General features: G+C 37.0%; 1 protein-coding gene across 1 annotated transcript in view; it reads left to right on the top strand.

Moving 5' to 3' along the window:
* The first annotated feature begins 397 nt into the window (after positions 1 to 397).
* PDZRN4 (PDZ domain containing ring finger 4) overlaps positions 398 to 19,418 on the top strand; it is a 366,511-nt gene continuing 347,490 nt past the window's right edge. The window contains exons 1-3 of the mRNA XM_060112700.1: positions 398 to 1,033; positions 3,388 to 3,474; positions 6,252 to 6,359. Coding sequence (XP_059968683.1) covers positions 398 to 1,033; positions 3,388 to 3,474; positions 6,252 to 6,359 — 831 coding nt within the window. The remainder of the gene's footprint in view (positions 1,034 to 3,387; positions 3,475 to 6,251; positions 6,360 to 19,418) is intronic.

Below are 19,418 nucleotides of genomic sequence, written 5' to 3'. Positions count from 1 at the left end.
TCTGCCCAAGGACTGCTTGAATCTCACTGTTCAGGCAAACGGGCACACAGCTTTCCAAAGGACCACTGTAAGCTGCCCTCAGCTCTCCGCAGACAAAATTTGAAAGAACATAAATTGCAGAGCAGGAAGGAGTGGGCAGGTTGGGAGTCGGGGGGTTGGGGGGGAGGGAGGCCACCGGAGGTGGCGTCTATTCGTGTCAATACGGCAGAGTCAGAGACTTAGTAGGAGCCAGAAAACTTCAAGCCAAACAAACTCTGAGATCACAATCCCTCACCCTTCTCCTCCCCTCCGACGAGCTATTGCAGCGGGTGCACTGTCCCTGGGGTAGTTCGTGGGGGGACAAGGGGCTCGGAGAAAGTGGACTCCTCGTTCGCTCCCCTTCTCCCCCATCCCTACCATGGGCTTTGCCCTGGAGCGCTTCGCCGAAGCGGTGGACCCGGATTTCCAGTGCAGGCTGTGCGGCCAGGTGCTGGAGGAGCCCCTGTGCACGCCGTGTGGGCACGTCTTCTGTGCCCGCTGCCTGCTGCCCTGGGCGGCGCGGCGGCGCCGGTGCCCGCTGCAGTGCCAGCCCCTGGCGCCGTGCGATCTGTACCGGGTGCTGCCTCTGCGCAGCCTCGTCCAGAAGCTGCGCACCCAGTGCGACTACCGCGCCCGCGGCTGCGGCCACTCGGTCGGGCTGCGCGAGCTGGCGGCGCACGTCGAGCGCTGCGACTTTGGCCCTGCCCGCCGCCGCCGCCGGGGCTGCGTCTCCGGGCCGGGCGGCCGGGGCGGCGGGGACGCGTCCGCGCGGGGGCACTGCGGCTCAGCGCCCGGGGTCCGCCGCGGCGGGACGCCGGGAGTCCGTGACGGGAGCGGGAGGGCGCCAGGGCCTCAAGTCCTTGCCTGGAGGCGGCGCGAGAAGGCGCTGCTGGCGCAGCTCTGGGTGCTGCAGGGGGAGGTGCTGCTCAAGGCCCGCAGGTACCAGGAGAAGTTCACCCAGTACATGGCTCACGTCCGCAACTTCGCCAGGGACCCAGGCGGCGGCCGCGGCCGGGTAAGCACTGAGGGGTCGGCACCCGGGGAATGGTCGATCGGGGTGGAAAGGGGAACGGTTCTTTCTGGCACTTCAGAATTCCTTCGCAAGGTGACATCCTTCTTTATGTGGTAGGAAGAAGCATCCACCGCCCTGATCATCCTATACTATTACTATCTTTCGAGTGTATTAGTATTGCAGTTTACAAGGATTGTCCCCTTTACACTTATACTGGGATTGGAAAAGAGTTAAACAGATTAAATTCCAACTTTTCGTCGGAGAAGGAGGAATTAGGAAAACTCCTTTTCCCACCCAGACCCTTGCTTCCCATCTTTCACTCTCCTGCCTACCCTCTCTGCATATTTTTTGTACCTTCGGCCTCGGCCTGAAGCCAGTTAGAGAAGGAAAGCCAGGTAGCGAGGACCTCTCCTACCCTGCCTCCCCTCTCCCGCTGGCTAGCATCCCGGGGCGTGTCATTCCCACACCTTTAGCTCTGCATGACTTAGTTTCCCTACCAAATCACCCGTATCAGCCACTTTGTCCTCAGCACAGGGACTCAGGGATACGGGAAACCAGGATAACTTGGAGTTAAGAAATTAAGAGATGGGATTTCTTAGACCTGCAGGGTTCTTTTCATCACCCTGACCTTCCCTAAATAGTCCTTAAGTGCTTCCAGATTTCATTATTAGTGGAACGTGAGTGGGTGAGTGTGAGACTTGGGGAACCTAGTCTGAGAGCTCACATCTATCTGTGCTCAGACTAGCTGTGTGAGCTCCCGGGATGTTTCCCTTCTTTGTCGAGGTTGCTGGCCCTGAACTGTGTTCCTGGACTGCTGGCTTTCTGACGGAATAAACAAGCCTCTTTGCAGCGGCTCGTGACAAGAGGCTTGTTTATAAAGATGTTCCTTCTCTTCTGAAGGACTTCTGCACAGTGTTTGACATTGTTGGCCGCTGCCATGGTGAGCAGGGATTTAGCAGAACTTACACTCCGTTCAAGGAGCTGTTTTCATTCCCCTGCCTCCTGGGGAGGAGCAACCCAGGGTGATGCCCATTTGGAACTGCTTTGCATTGCCTCCAACTCAGGCACCGAATTTAGAAGCTTCTGTCCTTGAACCTAAAAAGGATAATTGAAGTGTGAGGGGCTGAACTGTTTCTACTCTGATAAACGGAAGCACATGCTTATTAAAAGTTTGGATGCTCTCTATGATTCTTTCCCTCTCATATTTACATCCACATAAATTTACAAAATGGGAGGACCAGAGAGAAGCACAGAAATATGGTCTGTAACACCAGGTCAGGGTTCAAGGTCTTGGGGAAGCAATGGTTGGTGGAAAGGAGCAAGGCTAGATTATATGACAGAAAAGTCCATGCAACAAGTCAAGAAGTCAAGCTGTGGTTCTGAGAAGTGAGGCAAAACTGGCCATGATCTGCTGACTGCTTACCAAAAGGCTTCTCCGTGCTGCTCAGAAATGTTTTCCCACTACCAGCAGGGGCTGCTGTGCACACTGCCTGGGAAAAGTTCCTGGGAAAAGGTGGTGATGATGGTAGCAGTGGTAATGATGTTTATGGAAATTTATCATTCTGAAGTAATTGCCAAATACGTAATTTCCTAGGATAGTTAATAATATGAATAACCATGAATAAAATTCATATAGCCTTGCACTGTTTCATCTTATGTTTAAATTGGTCTTTTTTAACAAGGAGGTTTGTAGATATAATTCCTGTTTGTTTAATTGTTATTCGTCCATCAGGAAAGCAATACATACTGATTTAGTTAGCATAAATCCTCTCTTTTTAAAATTCTGCAGAAATTATGGAAAACCAAATAAAAATACTATTTAAAACTATGATTACTGTAACCTACAAAAACCTGTATTTCAGTAGCAATGTGAATATTAATGTTGAAATAAATTTATAAATAGCTCACTATTATTTGCATCCCTTAAGGTTTTCCAAAGTGAAATTATTACATAAAATAATTCTTAGATTCTTTAACAATTTATTTTGCTCATCTGTATTGGAGGGAAAAAATAAGGATACCTGCATGGTTGAATCAGAAATCTGTTTAAGTTACAGTGGAGTCAGAATCAGATGCTGAGTTAGGATAAAAGCTGCATGTATAAACATGTAAAGCCATTTAGTCATTTTTGAAAATAGTTATTTTTCTCACATGCATGGTTGTTCCTTCAAATACATACTTTCAAAGTAAATTCAGGAAGAAATTAACCTCCCAAATTCAGCCATCCTTAATTTTAAGATTTTAAGGTTTTCTCTTTTTCAAATCAATGTACTTACCGTTAAAAAACACCTTTGTTGTAGCATTTTTTTTCTTTTATATTTTTTAACTAGTCAGTTATTTTATCCCTTTTCTTCTAGGATGGAGAACATAAGCCATTCACTATTGTGTTAGAAAGAGAAAATGACACTTTGGGATTCAATATTATAGGAGGTCGACCAAATCAGGTAACCCACCCTATTAATGCATAACTCACGCTTTGCTTAAAATAATAGAAGACTTAGCTTTCATTTGTGGATTTTAAGTAAAAAAATAAACAACAAAAAAAGAAGGTTTAATCTTTAAAATAGTGCTTGTCATCAAAATGCAAATGTTCCAGTATAAAAATTCCAGAACAAACCGAGAATTTTTTTGAGAAAAATAAAACAAAACAACAGCTAACAAACTTTGCTACTTTAAAAAAAAGAGTACATTTCACACTTTACCTACATCATACAGTCCTGTTGGCAAATTTCTTAAATAAACCTATTTCACAATAACACATATAGGCAATTTCTACTTAATAATCTTAGACAGGTGTATTGCTTGCTTGTACCTCTTATTTATTATGTCAAATTGGTCAGTTTTCAGATGCTAACACAGACCAGGCAGTTTATAAAATATCTTGAATGAATGAATGAAGAGTTAAAATAAGTTGAAATGAGGGATAATTGTTTTCACAACTACATAGGTAATACCATGTCTAAAAAAGATAGTTGATTTGATATATTTTTGGCTTCCCAAATCAAATTTTTTATTAAATTGAATGAATAATTTTTTCTACATTGATGCCAATTGTTTTCAAAATGCATGAGTTAATAAACTTATACCAATTACTGTAGCTGCAATGTTCTTTCATATCCTTCAAATAGTACATCAACTTAATTTTCATCCTAACTAGGAAAGGTAGTGAAGTTTTTAAAAAATCATGTTCTTTCATTTTCCAATCAGCTGCCATGAAAGTTTTGCATCCTTCATTGCAGATGTTGGCCACAGAAACTGTCTGAGTGTTGTTGGACGTATTGCTGTGTTCAGGCCAGGATGGCAATGACATATTTCCTCTTTGTATTTAGCATTTTGAAAACCTAGCAACTTATCAAGCATTTAGAGAAGAGCTAACACCTGTCCTTCTCAAACTCTTCCAAAATATAGCAGAGGGAGGAACACTCCCAAACTCATTCTATGAGGCCACCATCACCTTAATACCAAAACCAGACAAGGATGTCACAAAGAAAGAAAACTAGAGGCCAATATCACTGATGAACATAGATGCAAAAATCCTCAACAAAATACTAGCAAACAGAATCCAACAGCACATTAATAGGATCATACACCATGATCAAGTGGGGTTTATTCCAGGAATGCAAGGATTCTTCAATATATGCAAATCAATCAACGTGATACACCATATTAACAAATTGAAGGAGAAAAACCATATGATCATCTCAATAGATGCAGAGAAAGCTTTTGACAAAATTCAACACCCATTTATGATAAAAACCCTGCAGAAAGTAGGCATAGAGGAAACTTTCCTCAACATAATAAAGGCCATATATGACAAACCCACAGCCAGCATCATCCTCAATGGTGAAAAACTGAAACCATTCCCACTAAGATCAGGAACAAGACAAGGTTGCCTACTCTCACCATTCTTATTCAACATAGTTTTGGAAGTTTTAGCCACAGCAATCAGAGAAGAAAAGGAAATAAAAGGAATCCAAATCAGAAAAGAAGAAGTAAAGCTGTCACTGTTTGCAGATGACATGATACTATACATAGAGAATCCTAAAGATGCTACCAGAAAACTACTAGAGCTAATCAATGAATTTGGTAAAGTAGCAGGATACAAAATTAATGCACAGAAATCTCTGGCATTCCTATATACTAATGATGAAAAATCTGAAAGTGAAATCAAGGAAACACTCCCATTTACCATTGCAACAAAAAGAATAAAATATCTAGGAATAAACCTACCTAAGGAGAAAACCTAGCAACTAATGACTGCTGTATTCTGTTTCTAGAACAGTTGCCATTTATTATGAAAAGATACAAGTCTTTTCAGCATATCATTTTTGTTTTCTTTTCCCCTAAGGAATATTTTTATAAATGCTAGTAGGGTGTTTGACATTTAGATGACACTAGACACTTTTAAGAGCCTCTTAAAATTCATGATAAAGAAGGATGATTAAGGAGAAATAATTTTGTTTAACTTGCTATAAAGCGAAGTGACATTTAAAATTATACAGTGTATTATTATAGAATGTTGGCCATTTTCCCTAAATAAGTTTTGCAGGGTAATTGGTTTTCTGTGACTTGCTAAAATGTCCTATATGTATGGTATTGGCTATGTGTTTGAGGTTTAATTAATCATTAGCCTCATTGTACCTGGAACTGTGTAAAGATTAGCTTCGAATGGGTTCTCCTACAATTTGGAGTTGATCTTTTGGGATTTTACACTTGAGTAAGCTCCTAGTCTCCCCTGTGAAGATATACAGTTAGAGCTATATTTCCAGATCTGTCACATCATGAGGCTAAGTTATATTTTCAGAACTATGACCACATTTCAAACCAATTATATAGTTAGGCTGGATATGCTTTTTGTTTTCTTTAACTTATAGCCCTTTTTAATTGCTATACCTCTTTATACATGAGATGTTTTATAAATAGTACTTAGAAGCCCATTGTTATCACCTCGTTCATGCCCTTTCCCCATAGCTTTTATGTATACTGAAAAACATGAGGTAACTAGATAATCTTGTCAAAGATGTTCATTCATTAAAGCTGCCATCTTGATTAATGACTATTTGGTGTTAAGTAAGTTAAAATTCAGTACCAAATCTCCAGCTAAGAAAGAGAATTGCATGTTTAGAGAGGCTTGGCAATGTTACATTTACTAAATTGTTTTTTATCCAACTTAAAATTTTGTTTACATCTTTCTTACTGCTAAAGGTTTTATTTTTTAAAGGATAATCAAGAAGAAACACCAATGGAAGGAATTTATGTTTCAAAGATTTTGGAAAATGGACCTGCTGATAGAGCAGATGGCTTGGAGATTCATGACAAAATCATTGAGGTAAGACAATAATAAAGCACAAATAGGATCTGTGGAAGAAATATTTGGACATTTAAAATTTCCAAACTTATTGCTTTTCTTTGGTGTGGTACTTATTAGAGTGTATATCTAACTAGAATGTATAACTAACCTGTTTTAATGATTAGATATTGGAATAGAAGAATGAATCACCCAAAGTTTCCAAATGTGTAAATGAATATCTCCATTTTAATAAATTGCCTCTCCCCATGAATTACAAAGATAATTGTGTGATTATTAAGGGATTGATTTGTTAGAACATCTCAAAAAAGGATGATAAATCTCTGCTGAAGAACATTTTGGACAAGTAAATATTGCTATCTTTAAACTTGTAATTAGTATGTTATATGTAGAATTATTTATACATTCCCTTTTTACCATTTCTTAGTTTAATGTGGATATCTTGTTCATGTATCTTTCACATGAAAAAAAAAAGAAGCAGCTATTGCAAAAACTTGGTGGGAACTCTTCATTTTCTCTAATGTACATCATGGCTGTATTGTTTGTATTTAGGGTTGACAAAGTAAATACTCACAAGTTAGTGAAACTTGAGCTGTGATAATAGAATTTTGGGTCACTGCCATTTACTGCCTCAGTGCTTTTGAAATTTTAACTGGTTGAGATAGTATTATTTGGTGTAACTGAAAATTAGGTTAGTTTTGTCAATGGAGTTATTTCCAACGTATTAGTAAAGACATAAATAGAAATTTGGAAGGTATACTTGACTCCACTATTCTTTTGGAAAAATTCTGTTTATTCTAGATTATATAATCATTTACACTATCTTTCTGAATGTCTATATAAACTATCTGGATGGAGACTCTTTTTCTTTATTAAACTTTGAATAAAGTTTTAGATGTTCATTTATCATTTGTGCATTAAAAAAGTTGAATTTCGAATAATTTGACCTAGGATGAGAGTAAAGAGCAGAGAAGAGCCTATAGTTTGTTGTTGACTCATAAGATTTAGAAATTAGCTGATTAGGCACTTTGGGCAAGAGAGAGGAGTCGACTTTGGGTGAAAAACTGTGGTTTTTATCTGAAGGGGTCTCTTACATCAAGGTTTTCTCTTTCCATTTTTGTAGCCAAGAAAGTATGGGGCTACTTTCACTGATACTATCTAGTTTGTTGTGACAATTTGCCTGGTGGAAACATTTACATGCCACAGTTTCTAAAGTTAGAATTTTTCTGTTTCTACTCATGTTTGTGCAGTATGATATAAAGGACATGATAACTTAAACAAAAAATTGTTCTTTTCACTTTCTGCCTTATTGCTAGCATTTTGGTTTTTCCAGTTAAATGGAAAACAAATGCCTACATTTGCTACTATTAGAAGGGCTGATGGAACTGGATATGTATATTCAGCTAGCACACACACTCACATATACTCATAACAGAAACACATACTGGGGATTTAAAAATAATTTATTCCAGCTAGGTAACAATGTTATGTATGTTTCATTAATGTTGCATGGAAAACGAGGAAGAAGAATTTGTCTTTTATATTGTGATATAGCATATTTGTTAAAAATTTACTGGTTTTGTTAATGTATAGATGTACTTTTATAAAACTATGGTTGATTAATCAAGTGCATCTTTATATCTAATACTGTTACAAATATATGTCAAAATAACCTTATTTAAATAATATAAGATAAAGAGCAAAGAGATCAACCATGGAAATCTAAATTATAATTTATAACCAGCTGCAGTATTATTTTTTCACCCTGATGTGCATATATTAGCTGCTAATGACAAGAGCTTGAAATTTGCCTCAATGATAGAGATTTATCAATGTATTCTTTATGCCAAGGTAAATTGGTATTATGCATATTTTTATTATAGTTCTGTAATGGATTCATGTGACCACATTTGCAGTTAAGAAATGAGTTAGGTGGTATACATATTTCTGGAATGTTGCCTGTTAAACAGCATGAAATATTTTGCAAGGAAGATTATTAGAAATAAATCTCTTATATTTAGTTGCTCAGGGACGCCATCAACTTTTTTAAAGTGATAGTTATTTGTGTGACCTTATTTCATATATATATGTAAATAAGCATGCTTGTTCTTATGCATATATATGTGTAAATATCCCTATGTACCAATTAAAGTAAGAAATATTTGATTCTTGTCAATTATTTTAGTTCATCTACCATTATGGTACCAGTCAACTTTACAGAGTTTATAATAATGGGAAACTGATAAGAAATATACTGATTAATTTTAAATGTGCAGAGACAGAAAAACAGATTCTATATTAGAGGAATTTCTTTTCCATTTTTTTGTTCTCAGTGATTTGTTTAGTGAACTAATTTGATGGACTGTTTTTTTTTCAGTTTTTGAATTTCAAATGACCATGCTGATTTAAACCTAGTGCAACAAATAAATCTGTTTGCAGAATAAAGTACACAAATAGTTCAGATATTATAAACTACCCATATGACTTAACTCCCACAGTCTGACATATTACTAATGCCTTGAATTCAGTGATATGTAACTTAAATAAAAAATAGAAACTGTTAGATAATTTATTATTTACTTAAGTCAAGATATCCTAAAATATTTTGTGTAGTTAATTGCTTAAAGCACTCATTACAGCAGGTTTATGAAATAAATTTATAAAATAAATTTTCATAAATCATTCATTTGAAGGAGGAAATAGATATGTTAAAAGTTTGGTTCTACTAATACTTAAAGAAATTTTACTAATCTTAATAAAAATATTAGCTATAACAATTTTGTTAAAATTTAACAGAAGACAAAAACTCCTAAAGTACTGCTTTTAGGTATTGCACATTCTACTGAAGCTGAATTCAAGAATTATAAAAGCAAAAAATCATAGTCATGAGGTAAATCCATGTCATATTTTTCACATAATACAAGGCAAATTTATTTTTGGAGCCAGTCTCCATGAGCAGTCATGTTTACCAGTTTATAGATGTTTACACGTCCACATTTGTTAAAATATTTATGTGTGTAGATTCAGAAAAGACATCAGTTGTGATATTTCAGTTACATTAGGTGTCAAAGTATCACCGGAGACTAAAAGACAGAAGATGTTGCTAAAGACATTTTGAAACATCACAGAAGTTCACATAGATGAGGAATTCACCAGAGTGTACATCTGAATAAAAACATCTTTTACAAGCTGTTTTTCACCCTTTCAAGGCTCAAAGGACCACAGAAGATCTTTGATACTATCAGAGACTTTGGCACAATTCTCTGCAGGCAATACCATTACAATCCTTATCATCATGTTAGGATGCCTGAAGGGTATGTGGGAGGGAGTTGAGAGTCAAAGTTCACTGCTGCCGTCAGCAACTATTCCTCTATTATTATTTCTGTGGTGCTGATAGTGGGCTACACAACTATAACCCCTAAGTGAGAAAGTGAATAGAGGGGACGATAGTCATTCATGGCTCTTTGTTCACATTTTCTTCTCCCTCCCCCAACCCCCTTCCTGAGTTCCTACCAATGCCCTGTGACGGTGAGAGGAAAGTCCATCTTTCTTTCAGCTTCTGGAGACCAGGAAGTCAGGGTGGAGTGCTGTGAATCTCTGAGAACAGTTTGGAGCAGAAAGCAGAGTTTTATTTAGTGTATACATTAAAATCTATTCTATTTATTTAGTTTGAAATTCATTATGAAATGCAATGCACAAGACATTTCTATTTACTTTAGGAACAATTTCCACATGGAATAATGTCAGTGTAGCACTTTCTAGAAAGTGCTGAGTTTAGTACTAGCAGAAAGAACTTTACAAATGTCTCTACAAGAACTTCTTAACTATTCCAGACTGCCAACTACAATTTCTTTTAGTTCTGTAATCGTCGACATTCTGCATTCTCTATCACTACTTTCTGCTCCACTAAAGTGAAAATCTTTGGTGGTTATCATGTTTATTTGCCCAAGACTCTGCATAGTTTTGTTGTAACTATTAACACAGGAAATTTAAATGCAGATCAGAGCTAAACATTTAGGAATGCTTTTGAATCAGTTCCTCAGTGTGGCACCCCTGTATGTGCCTGATGGCACAGTGTAATTTACCACTTCATAAAGCAGCCATGCTAATTTGTTTATGCATTAGAAGCATTTACAAGTTCTGTAGGTCACTTGTAAATCTGGTGGGCAATTAGAATTTTTGACAAATTGCTATTTAATTCAAACATATCACTGAATTTGTCAATAAAATATTATCATCCTCACACATCTTTAAAGTGTATTTTAACTGTTCAAATAACATTGACTGATTGTCTGAAAGAATTAGGAAAGAAATAAAGCAATCCTGATAATGCAAGTAAAGAACTACATTGTAATGAGTTTTGTAATCATGATTACATTTGTAATACATGATTGTCATTATATAAATTGTATAATTTAATGTATCTTGAAAATTACTGTGGTGCAGTAAGAGCATGAATTCTGAAATCAAGGAGATCTGGCTGGAATCCCTGTCCTGCCTTTTAAATTGTGTGGCCTTGAATAAGCCAGCTGTGCCTCAGTTTCTATGCCATTAATACTTATTGTATGCACATAGTGCCTGGCACAGGGCACATTCTTGGAACCCGCTATCAGGGCCTGATGTGTCTCATTCAGCTTACGCAAGTAGTTTGCTCTCCAAAGCAGATAGTCAATACAGGGAGAGGGAGGGGAGTTGTATTTTTCTTTTTTGGAGAATTCAGATCACTCTCTCCAGCTTTCAGTCATTCCCATTTCCATAGGCAACACAGTTTGAATGAGTAAATGTAGAAAGTTTTAAGTTGTATATAAAGTTGTATGTATGTCTCACAGTCTCTTTATCCATTCATATATCCTTGGACATATAGATTGTTTACATGTCTTGGCCATTGTAAGTAATGCTGCAGTAAACATGGGGGTGCATACATCTTTTTGAATTAGTGTTTTTATTTTCTTTGGATAAATACCCAGAAGTGGAATTGTTGGATCATATGGTAGTTCTATTTTTAATTTTTTTTTTTTTTTTTTTTTTTCTGTACGTGGGCCTCTCACTGCTGTGTCCTCTCCCGTTGCGGAGCACAGGCTCCGGACACACAGGCTCCGCGGCCATGGCTCGCGGGCCCAGCCGCTCCGCGGCATGTGGGATCTTCCGGGATCGGGGCACGAACCCGTGTCCCCTGCATCGGCAGGCGGACTCTCAACCACTGCGCCACCAGGGAAGCCCTATTTTTAATTTTTTGAGGAAACTTCATAATGTTTTTCATAGTGACTGCACCATTTACATTCCCATCAATAGTGCACAAGAGTTCACTTTCCTCTACATTTTGGCCAACATTTGTTATCTCTTATCTTTTTGATAACAGATGTGAGGTGATATCTCATTGTGGTTTGATTTACATTTCCCTGTTGTTTAGTGATGTTGAGCATCTTTTCATGTACTTGTTGGCTATCTGTATGTCTTCTTTGTAAAAAAACTGTGTTTACTTCCTCTGCCCATATTTTAATCAGATTGTTTGATTTTTAGCTGAGCTGTAGGCGTTCTATATATGTTTTGGATATTAACCCCTTATCAAGTATATGATTTGCAAATATTTTCTCCCATTCAGTAAGTTACCTTTTTGCTTTTTCTTCTTTGCTGTGCAGAAGCATTTTAGTTTGCTGTATTCCCACTTGTTTATTTTCACTTTTGTTCCCTTTGCTTTTGGTGTCAAATCCCCCAAAAATTGTTGCCAAGACCAGCATCAAGAACCGTATTGCCTATGTTTTCATCCTGGAATTTTATAGTTTAAGATTTTACATTCAAGTCTTTACTCCATTTTGCATTAATCTGTGTGTATAGTGTAAGACAGTGGTCCAATTTTATACTTTTGCATGTGCTGTCCAGTTTTCCCAGAACCATTTACTGAAGAGACTGTCCTTTTCCCATTATATATTCTTGGCTCCTTTGTTGTAGAGTAATTGATTATATATGCATGGGTTTATTTCTGGGCTTTCTATTCCGTTAATCAATGTGACTGTTTTTTTGTTTTTTTGTTTATTTGTTTGTTTTTTTCTTTTGCGGTATGTGGGCCTCTCACTGTTGTGGCCTCTCCCGTTGCGGAGCACAGGCTCCGGACGCGCAGGCTCAGCGGCCATGGCTCACGGGCCCAGCCGCTCCACGGCATGTGGGATCTTCCTGGACTGAGGCACAAACCCATGTCCCCTGCATCGACAGGCGGACTCTCAACCACTGCGCCACCAGGGAAGCCCGTGATTGTTTTTTATATCAGTACCATACTGTTTTGATTACTATAGCTTTGTAATAGAGTTTTTAATCAGCAAGTGTGATGTCTTCACCTTTGCTCAAGCAAAGGTTAAGATCACTTAAGATTACTTTGGCTATTTGAGGTCTTTCGTGGTTCCATACAAATTTTAGGATTGATTTTTCTTTTTCTCTGAAAAATGCTGTTTGAATCTGTAGATTGCTTTGGCTAGTATGGACATTTTAATAACAGTAATTCTTCCAGTCCATGAGCACAGAATATCTTTCCATTTATTTGTGTTCTTTAATTTCTTTTCTCAATGTCTTATAGTTTTCAGTGTACAGGCCTTTCACTTTGTTCAGTTAAATTTATTTCTAGGTATTTTATTCTTTTTGATGTAATTGTAAATAGGATTGTCTTCATTTGTCTTTCAGATAGTTCATTAATACTGTGTAGAAATGCAACTGATTTCTTTGTATTGATTTTGTATCCTGCAACTTTACTGAATTTATTTATTAGTTCTAACAATTTTTGGTGGTGTCTTTAGAATTTTCTATATACAATTGACTGTCTGTATACACCAGTTCTGTATCTGCTGATTCAACTGTGGATTGAAAATAAAATAAAAAAAAAAAAGAAAATTCCAAAAAGCAAAGCTTAAGTGTGTCATGCACCCGCAACTATTTACATAGCATTTACATTATACTTAGAAGTATTTACATAGCATTTACATCATACTTAGAATTATTTACATAGCATTTACATTGTATTAGGTATTGTAAGTAATCTAGAGATGATTTAAATTATATGGGAGAATGTACATAGTTTACATGAAAATACCATGCCATTTTATATATGGGACTTGAGCAATCACAGATTTTTGTGAGGGCTGGAGCCTAGAACCAATGCTGCATGGATACCAAAAGATGACTGTATAAAATTATGTCATCTGAATATAGTGAGAGTTTTACTTTTTCCTTTCCAATTTGCATGCTTTTTATTTAATTTTCTTGTCTGATTGCTTTCTGATTAAATCTTCCAATACTATGTTGTACAAGAGTGGTGAGAGTGGGCATCCTTGTCTTGTTCCTGATCTTAGAAGAAAAGCTTTCCTGTTTTTACCATTGAATATGCCATTAGCTGTGGAACTGTCATATGTGATATTTATTATGTTGAGGTAGGTTCCCTCTGTACCTACTTGCTTGAGAGCTTTTATCATAAATGTATGTTACATTTTGTCAAATGTTTTTTCTGCATTTACTGAGCTGATCATATGCTTTTATCCTTCATTTTGTTAAAGTGGTTTATCACATTGATTGACTTGTGGATACTGAATCATCCTTGCACCTCTGGAATTAAGTCCCACTTGATTATGGTGTATGATCCTTTTTTTTTTTTTTTTTTTTTTTTTTTGCGGTACGTGGGCCTCTCACGGTTGTGGCCTCTCCCGTTGTGGAGCACAGGCTCTGGACATGCAGGCTCAGTGGCCATGGCTCATGGGTCTAGCCGCTCTGCGGCATGTGGGATCTTCCTGGACCAGGGCACAAACCCGTGTCCCCTGCATCAGCAGGCGGACTCTCAACCACTGCATCACCAGGGAAGCCCATGTATGATCCTTTCAATGTGTTGTTGAATTCAGTTTGCAAGTATTTTGTTGAGGATTTTTAGATCTGTGTTTATCAGGGATATTAGCCAATAATTTTCCTTTCTTTTGGTGTCTTTGTCTGGTTTTAGTATCAGGGTAATATTCTCCTCATGAAATGAGTTTAGAAGTGTTCCCTCCACTTCTGTTTTTTGGAAGAGTTTGAGAAAAATTAGTATTAATTTTTCTTTGAACATTTGTTAGAATTCACCAGTGAAGCAACCTGGTCCTGGACTTTTGTTTGTTGGGAGATTTTTGATTACTGATTCAATCTTCTTACTGGTAATCAGTCTGTTCAGATGCTCCATTTCTTTGTGATTCAGTCTTGGATGGTTGTATTTTAGGAGTTTATCCATGACTTCTAGGTTATCCAGTTTGTTGGTATATAATTGTTCATAGTAGTCCCTTATAATACTTTGTTTTTCTGTGGTATCAGTTGTAATATCACCTCTTTCATTTCTGATTTTATATATTTGAGTCCTCTCAATTTTAACTTTTCAAGAACTAATTCTTTGTTTCATTAATATTTTATATTGTCTTTTTGCTCTCTATTTTATTTATTTCTCCTCTAATTTTTGTTATTTCTTTCCTTCTGCTAAATTTTGTCCTTTTTCTAGTTTCTTGAGTTGTAAAGTTAGGTTGTCTATTTAGGATATTTATTCTTTCTTGAGATGGGCATTTTTTGCTATGACCTTCATTTTAAAAACTTCTTTTGCTGCATCCCATAAGTTTTGGTATGTTGTATTTCCATTTTCATTTGTCTCAAGATATTTTTTTTTAATTTCTCTTTTGATTTCTTTTTTGACCCATTGGTTGTTCAGTAGCTCATTTTGTAATTTACACATATTTTTTGAAATTTCTAGTTTTCTTCTTGCAATTGGTTTCTACTTCAATACCATTTTGGCGAGAAAAGATCCTTGATGTAATTTCAGTCTTCTTAAATTAGTTGACTTGTTGTGTGGCCCAATGTGATCTATCCTGGAGAATGTTCCATGTGCACTTGAGAGAATGGCTATTCTGCTGCTTTTGGATGTATTGTTCTGTGTAGATTTGTTAAGTTCATCTGATCTAATGTGCCACTTAAGGCCAATGTTTCCTCATTGATTTTCTGTCTGGATGATCTTCCATTGTTGTAAGTGGGGTATTAAAGTTGCCTATTATTATTTTCTTCCTTTAGGTTTGTTAATATTTGCTTTATATATTTAGATGTTTCTAAGTTGGGTGCATAAATATTTACAAATATTTAATCCTCTTTGTGTGAGTGACCCCTTTATCATTATCTAATGCCTTTCTTTGTCTTTTATTTTAAAGTACATTTTGTCTGATATAAGTATAACTACCTTTGCTTTCTTTTGGTTTCCATTTGCATGGAATATCTTTTTCCATTCCTTCAGTTTCAGTTTGTGGGTTCTTAAGTGTGAAGTGAGTCTCTTGTAGGCAGGATACAGATGAGTCTTGTTTTTTAAATTTATTTTATTGAAGTATAGTTGATTTACAAAGTTGTATTAATTTCTACTGCACAGCAAAGTGATTCAGTTTTACACACACACACACACATACACACGTTCATTTTCATATTCTTTTCCATTATGTTTTATCAGAGGGTGAGTCTTGTTTTTTTATTCATTTAACCACTCTATATCTTTGATTGGAAAATCTAGTTCATTTACATTTAAAGTAATTATTGATAGTTATGTACCTATTTCCATTTTGTTAATTGTTTTCTGGCTGTTTTGTAGTTCCTCTGTTCCTTTTTTCTTCTCTTGCTCTCTTCCTTTGTGGTTTGATGACCTTCTTTAGTGTTATACTTTGATTACTTTCTAATTATCTTTTGTGAAGTTACAATAGCTTTTTCCTTTGTGGTTACCATGAAGCTTAAATATAACAATTTATATTTACAAAAGTTTATTTTAAGTTGATAAAAACTTGAGTTTGAATGCATTCTAAAGTTCTATATTTTTACACTCCCCCCACCCATGTTTTATATTTTTGATGTCACATCTTACATCTTTTTCTCTGGTGAATTCCTTAACAAATTATCATAGATAATTATAGTTATTTTTAGTACTTTGTCTTTTAAACTTCATACTAGTTTTCTAAGTGATTAATTCACTATCTTTACTATATATTTACCTTTACCAGTGAGATTTATATTTTCATATTTTTTCTTGTTACTAATTAACACCTTTTTCTTTCAGTTTAAAGAAGTCACTTTAACATTTCCTGTAATTCCAGTTTAATGGTGATGAACTCATTTAGCTTTTGCTTGTCTGTGAAGCTATTTATTTCTCCTCTAATTCTGATTGATAATTTTGTTGGGTAAAGTATTCTTGGTTTGAAGTATTTTTTCTTTCAGCACTTTTAATATATCACATGACTCCCTTCTGGCCTGCAAAGTTTCTGCAGAAAAATCTGCTGATAGTCTTGTGTGTGTAACAAATTGTTTTTCTCTTGCTGCTTTTAAGATTCTCTGGTTGTCCTTAACATTTGACATTTTTAATTATAATGTTTCTTGGTGCAAGTCTGTTGGGGTTCATCTTATTTGGTACCATCTGGGTTTCCTGGATCTAGATGTCTGCTTCTTCACCAGATTAGGGAAGTTTTCAGCCATGATTTCATCCAATAAGTGTTCTGCTCCTTTCTCTCTCTTCTCCTCCTGGGACTCCTATAATACAAATGTCATTTCACTTGCTGTTGTCCCATAGGTCCCTGAAACTATCTTCACTTTCTTTCATTCTTTTTCCTTTTTGCTCCTCTGATTGTGTGAGTTTGTTTGTCCTGTCTTCAAGTTCATTGATTTTTTTCTTCTGCTTTATCTAGTCTGCTGTTGAACCATTCTAGTGTATTCTTCAGTTCACTTATGGTATTCTTCAGTTCTTTTTACTACTTGTATTTTCTATTTTTTTATCTGTTTGTGAATTTTTCACCATGTTCCATCCAGTCTGCTCCCAAATTTGCTAAGTGTCTTTATGATCATTACTTTGAACTCTTTATCTAGTAAGTTACTTATGTCTGTTTCATTAAGGGTTTTTTTTTAGGTTTTATCTTATTCTTTCATTCTCTCTTTCTTCATTTTGCTTGATTCTCTGTGTTGGTTTCTGTGCATTAGATGAAACAGCCACCTCTCCCATTTTTGAAGTGTCAGCCTTGTGTAGATAAACCTTAGTGTTCAACTTTGCCATAGCTCTTGGCTGTCTCCCAAACCTTTGTGATTGTCCAAGCATCCTATTTTATTTTTAATAGCTCCCAGTGTTGTGGGTGTGCCAAGACCAGTTATTGTCCCAAAGGGGAGGCTCTCAGTCATCACTTAGATTCAGGCTGATTGGAAGCCAGACCCTCAGGCAGCAGTTTTGAGAGTGCGCAAATATATACAGTCCTGTTGGATGACAAGTGTAAACTCTGCTGGCCATCAGTTTCATGTGATGTATAGGTGTCCTTTGGCAGCAGCAGCAAAAATCAAGGCACCATACAAGGATATAAGCCCCTTTCTGGAAGATACCAGTGAACTGAAGTGAAGCAGAGGGAGAGTGCAAAGATTACATCTGCAGCATCAGTTCCCTGACAGCATCGCCATTGGCCCCTTTAAGTATGCCAAACCAGAAACCTGCCTCACAAGCCAAACTTCTGGATACACAACTAGGCCTCTTTCTCAGAAAGACTGGGCATGTTTCAGTCTGCTATCTGTGCAGTGCCCTGGGAATGGCAGCTTCCCAAGAACTGTCTCTCCAATTGTTACAGTCCCATGGGACCCAGGAACACAAGGCTCCCCCAGTCTCTAGAGCCAGGCAATCAAGAGGTGTTCTCTGGATGACAGCCACAAAAACTAGGTTACCTGATATAAAAACTGGGGCACCAAACATGTGTAGAAGCTTTCCTTCAGGAGTTACGGGCACCCCGGTGTGTTTCAGAAGGACAGTACAAAAATGGCACCCTCTGAAAAAAAATAAAAATAAAGATGGCTCCTGCTCTCTTCAGTATAAAGATGGCACCTGCCCAAAAGGAAAAGAAAATAAGATGGCAACTGCTGGCTTTAGTGAGGCAGAAGGAGAGCAGAAGGATGGCACCCACAACCTCTGTCCCTGGATAGTATCCCAGCAGGTCTCTGCCACTCAGACCAACATTTTAAAATTAGCAAATGCGTCTCTTTTAAATAAAGGCTGGGCATCTTTTTGCACAACAAAGGAAACCATAAACAAAATGAAAAGACAAACAATGGAATGGGAGAAAATATTTGCAAATTTTGAATGATAAAAGTTTGCCCTACTCAGGATATCTGAAATTAATGCAGATATAATGCCATCATGATTCTCAAGTGTTTATCATTTTCACCTGGACCAGCACAGTAGCTTGTTGAGTAAACTTTGCCCACACCCAGTCTCTACCATGTCAGCTCAACTTGCTTACTACTGACAGAGTTGTTTATTTTTTACTCCTTTGCTGCAGGCCCTTCATTATCATTCTATTGTCAATAGGATAAAATCCTAATTTATCAGTGAAACAAAAATGGACCTTCAAAATCTTTACTTTTTTTTTCAATTTTCTTTCTTAGATGCTCTACTGTAGTGACATGAAACTCCTCCCATTTTTTCAGGTCTCTCTGCCTTTATTCCTTCTTTCCCTTTTACCTGGTATTCTGGACTTTCCCCCACTCCACATCTCTTCTTTCTCTGGCAAATTTCTGAGTATCTTCAAGAATCCTCCACTCCTTGAAGCCCTTCACAATTCACTAAGGGGAATTATTTTCTTCTCTCCATTGCCAGTAGATTTTTATACCTCTCACTTTCGTAGCACACTTCATAGGCTTTGCTGTTTATTTATTATTCGGTGTTCTTCCCTGACAAATGTATGGATTTCTTAAAAGTGGTTTAGAATTTTATTGGACTTAATAGTTCTAGCACCCTTCCTGCTCTCAGTATTGTGTCTGGCAAACCAAAGGTTCTTTGTTATTTATCTTTGAATTATGCATTATGGTCTAGATCTAAGGATTTTTCAGGTGCCAGGTGGGCAGCCCCTGAAGGCTATCCCTGTTACACCCTGTTCCTTCTCTTTGGATCTTTATCACAAGGTCAATCAGAAGTTGAAAGATTCACTGTTTCTTAAGTTTTAAAATCCCTAAGAACTAGTGTAAATGGGCTGAAGCAATTTTATTTTTCTAGACTGTTTTGTCTAGCCTGTAAATAGGAAAGAACTCAAGTCTGCA

This window comes from Mesoplodon densirostris, chromosome 11, assembly GCF_025265405.1.
Source record: "Mesoplodon densirostris isolate mMesDen1 chromosome 11, mMesDen1 primary haplotype, whole genome shotgun sequence".
Lineage (NCBI taxonomy): Eukaryota > Metazoa > Chordata > Mammalia > Artiodactyla > Ziphiidae > Mesoplodon > Mesoplodon densirostris.
Note: the sequence above shows the minus strand (reverse complement) of the source record. Positions and strands in the feature narration are given on the sequence as shown.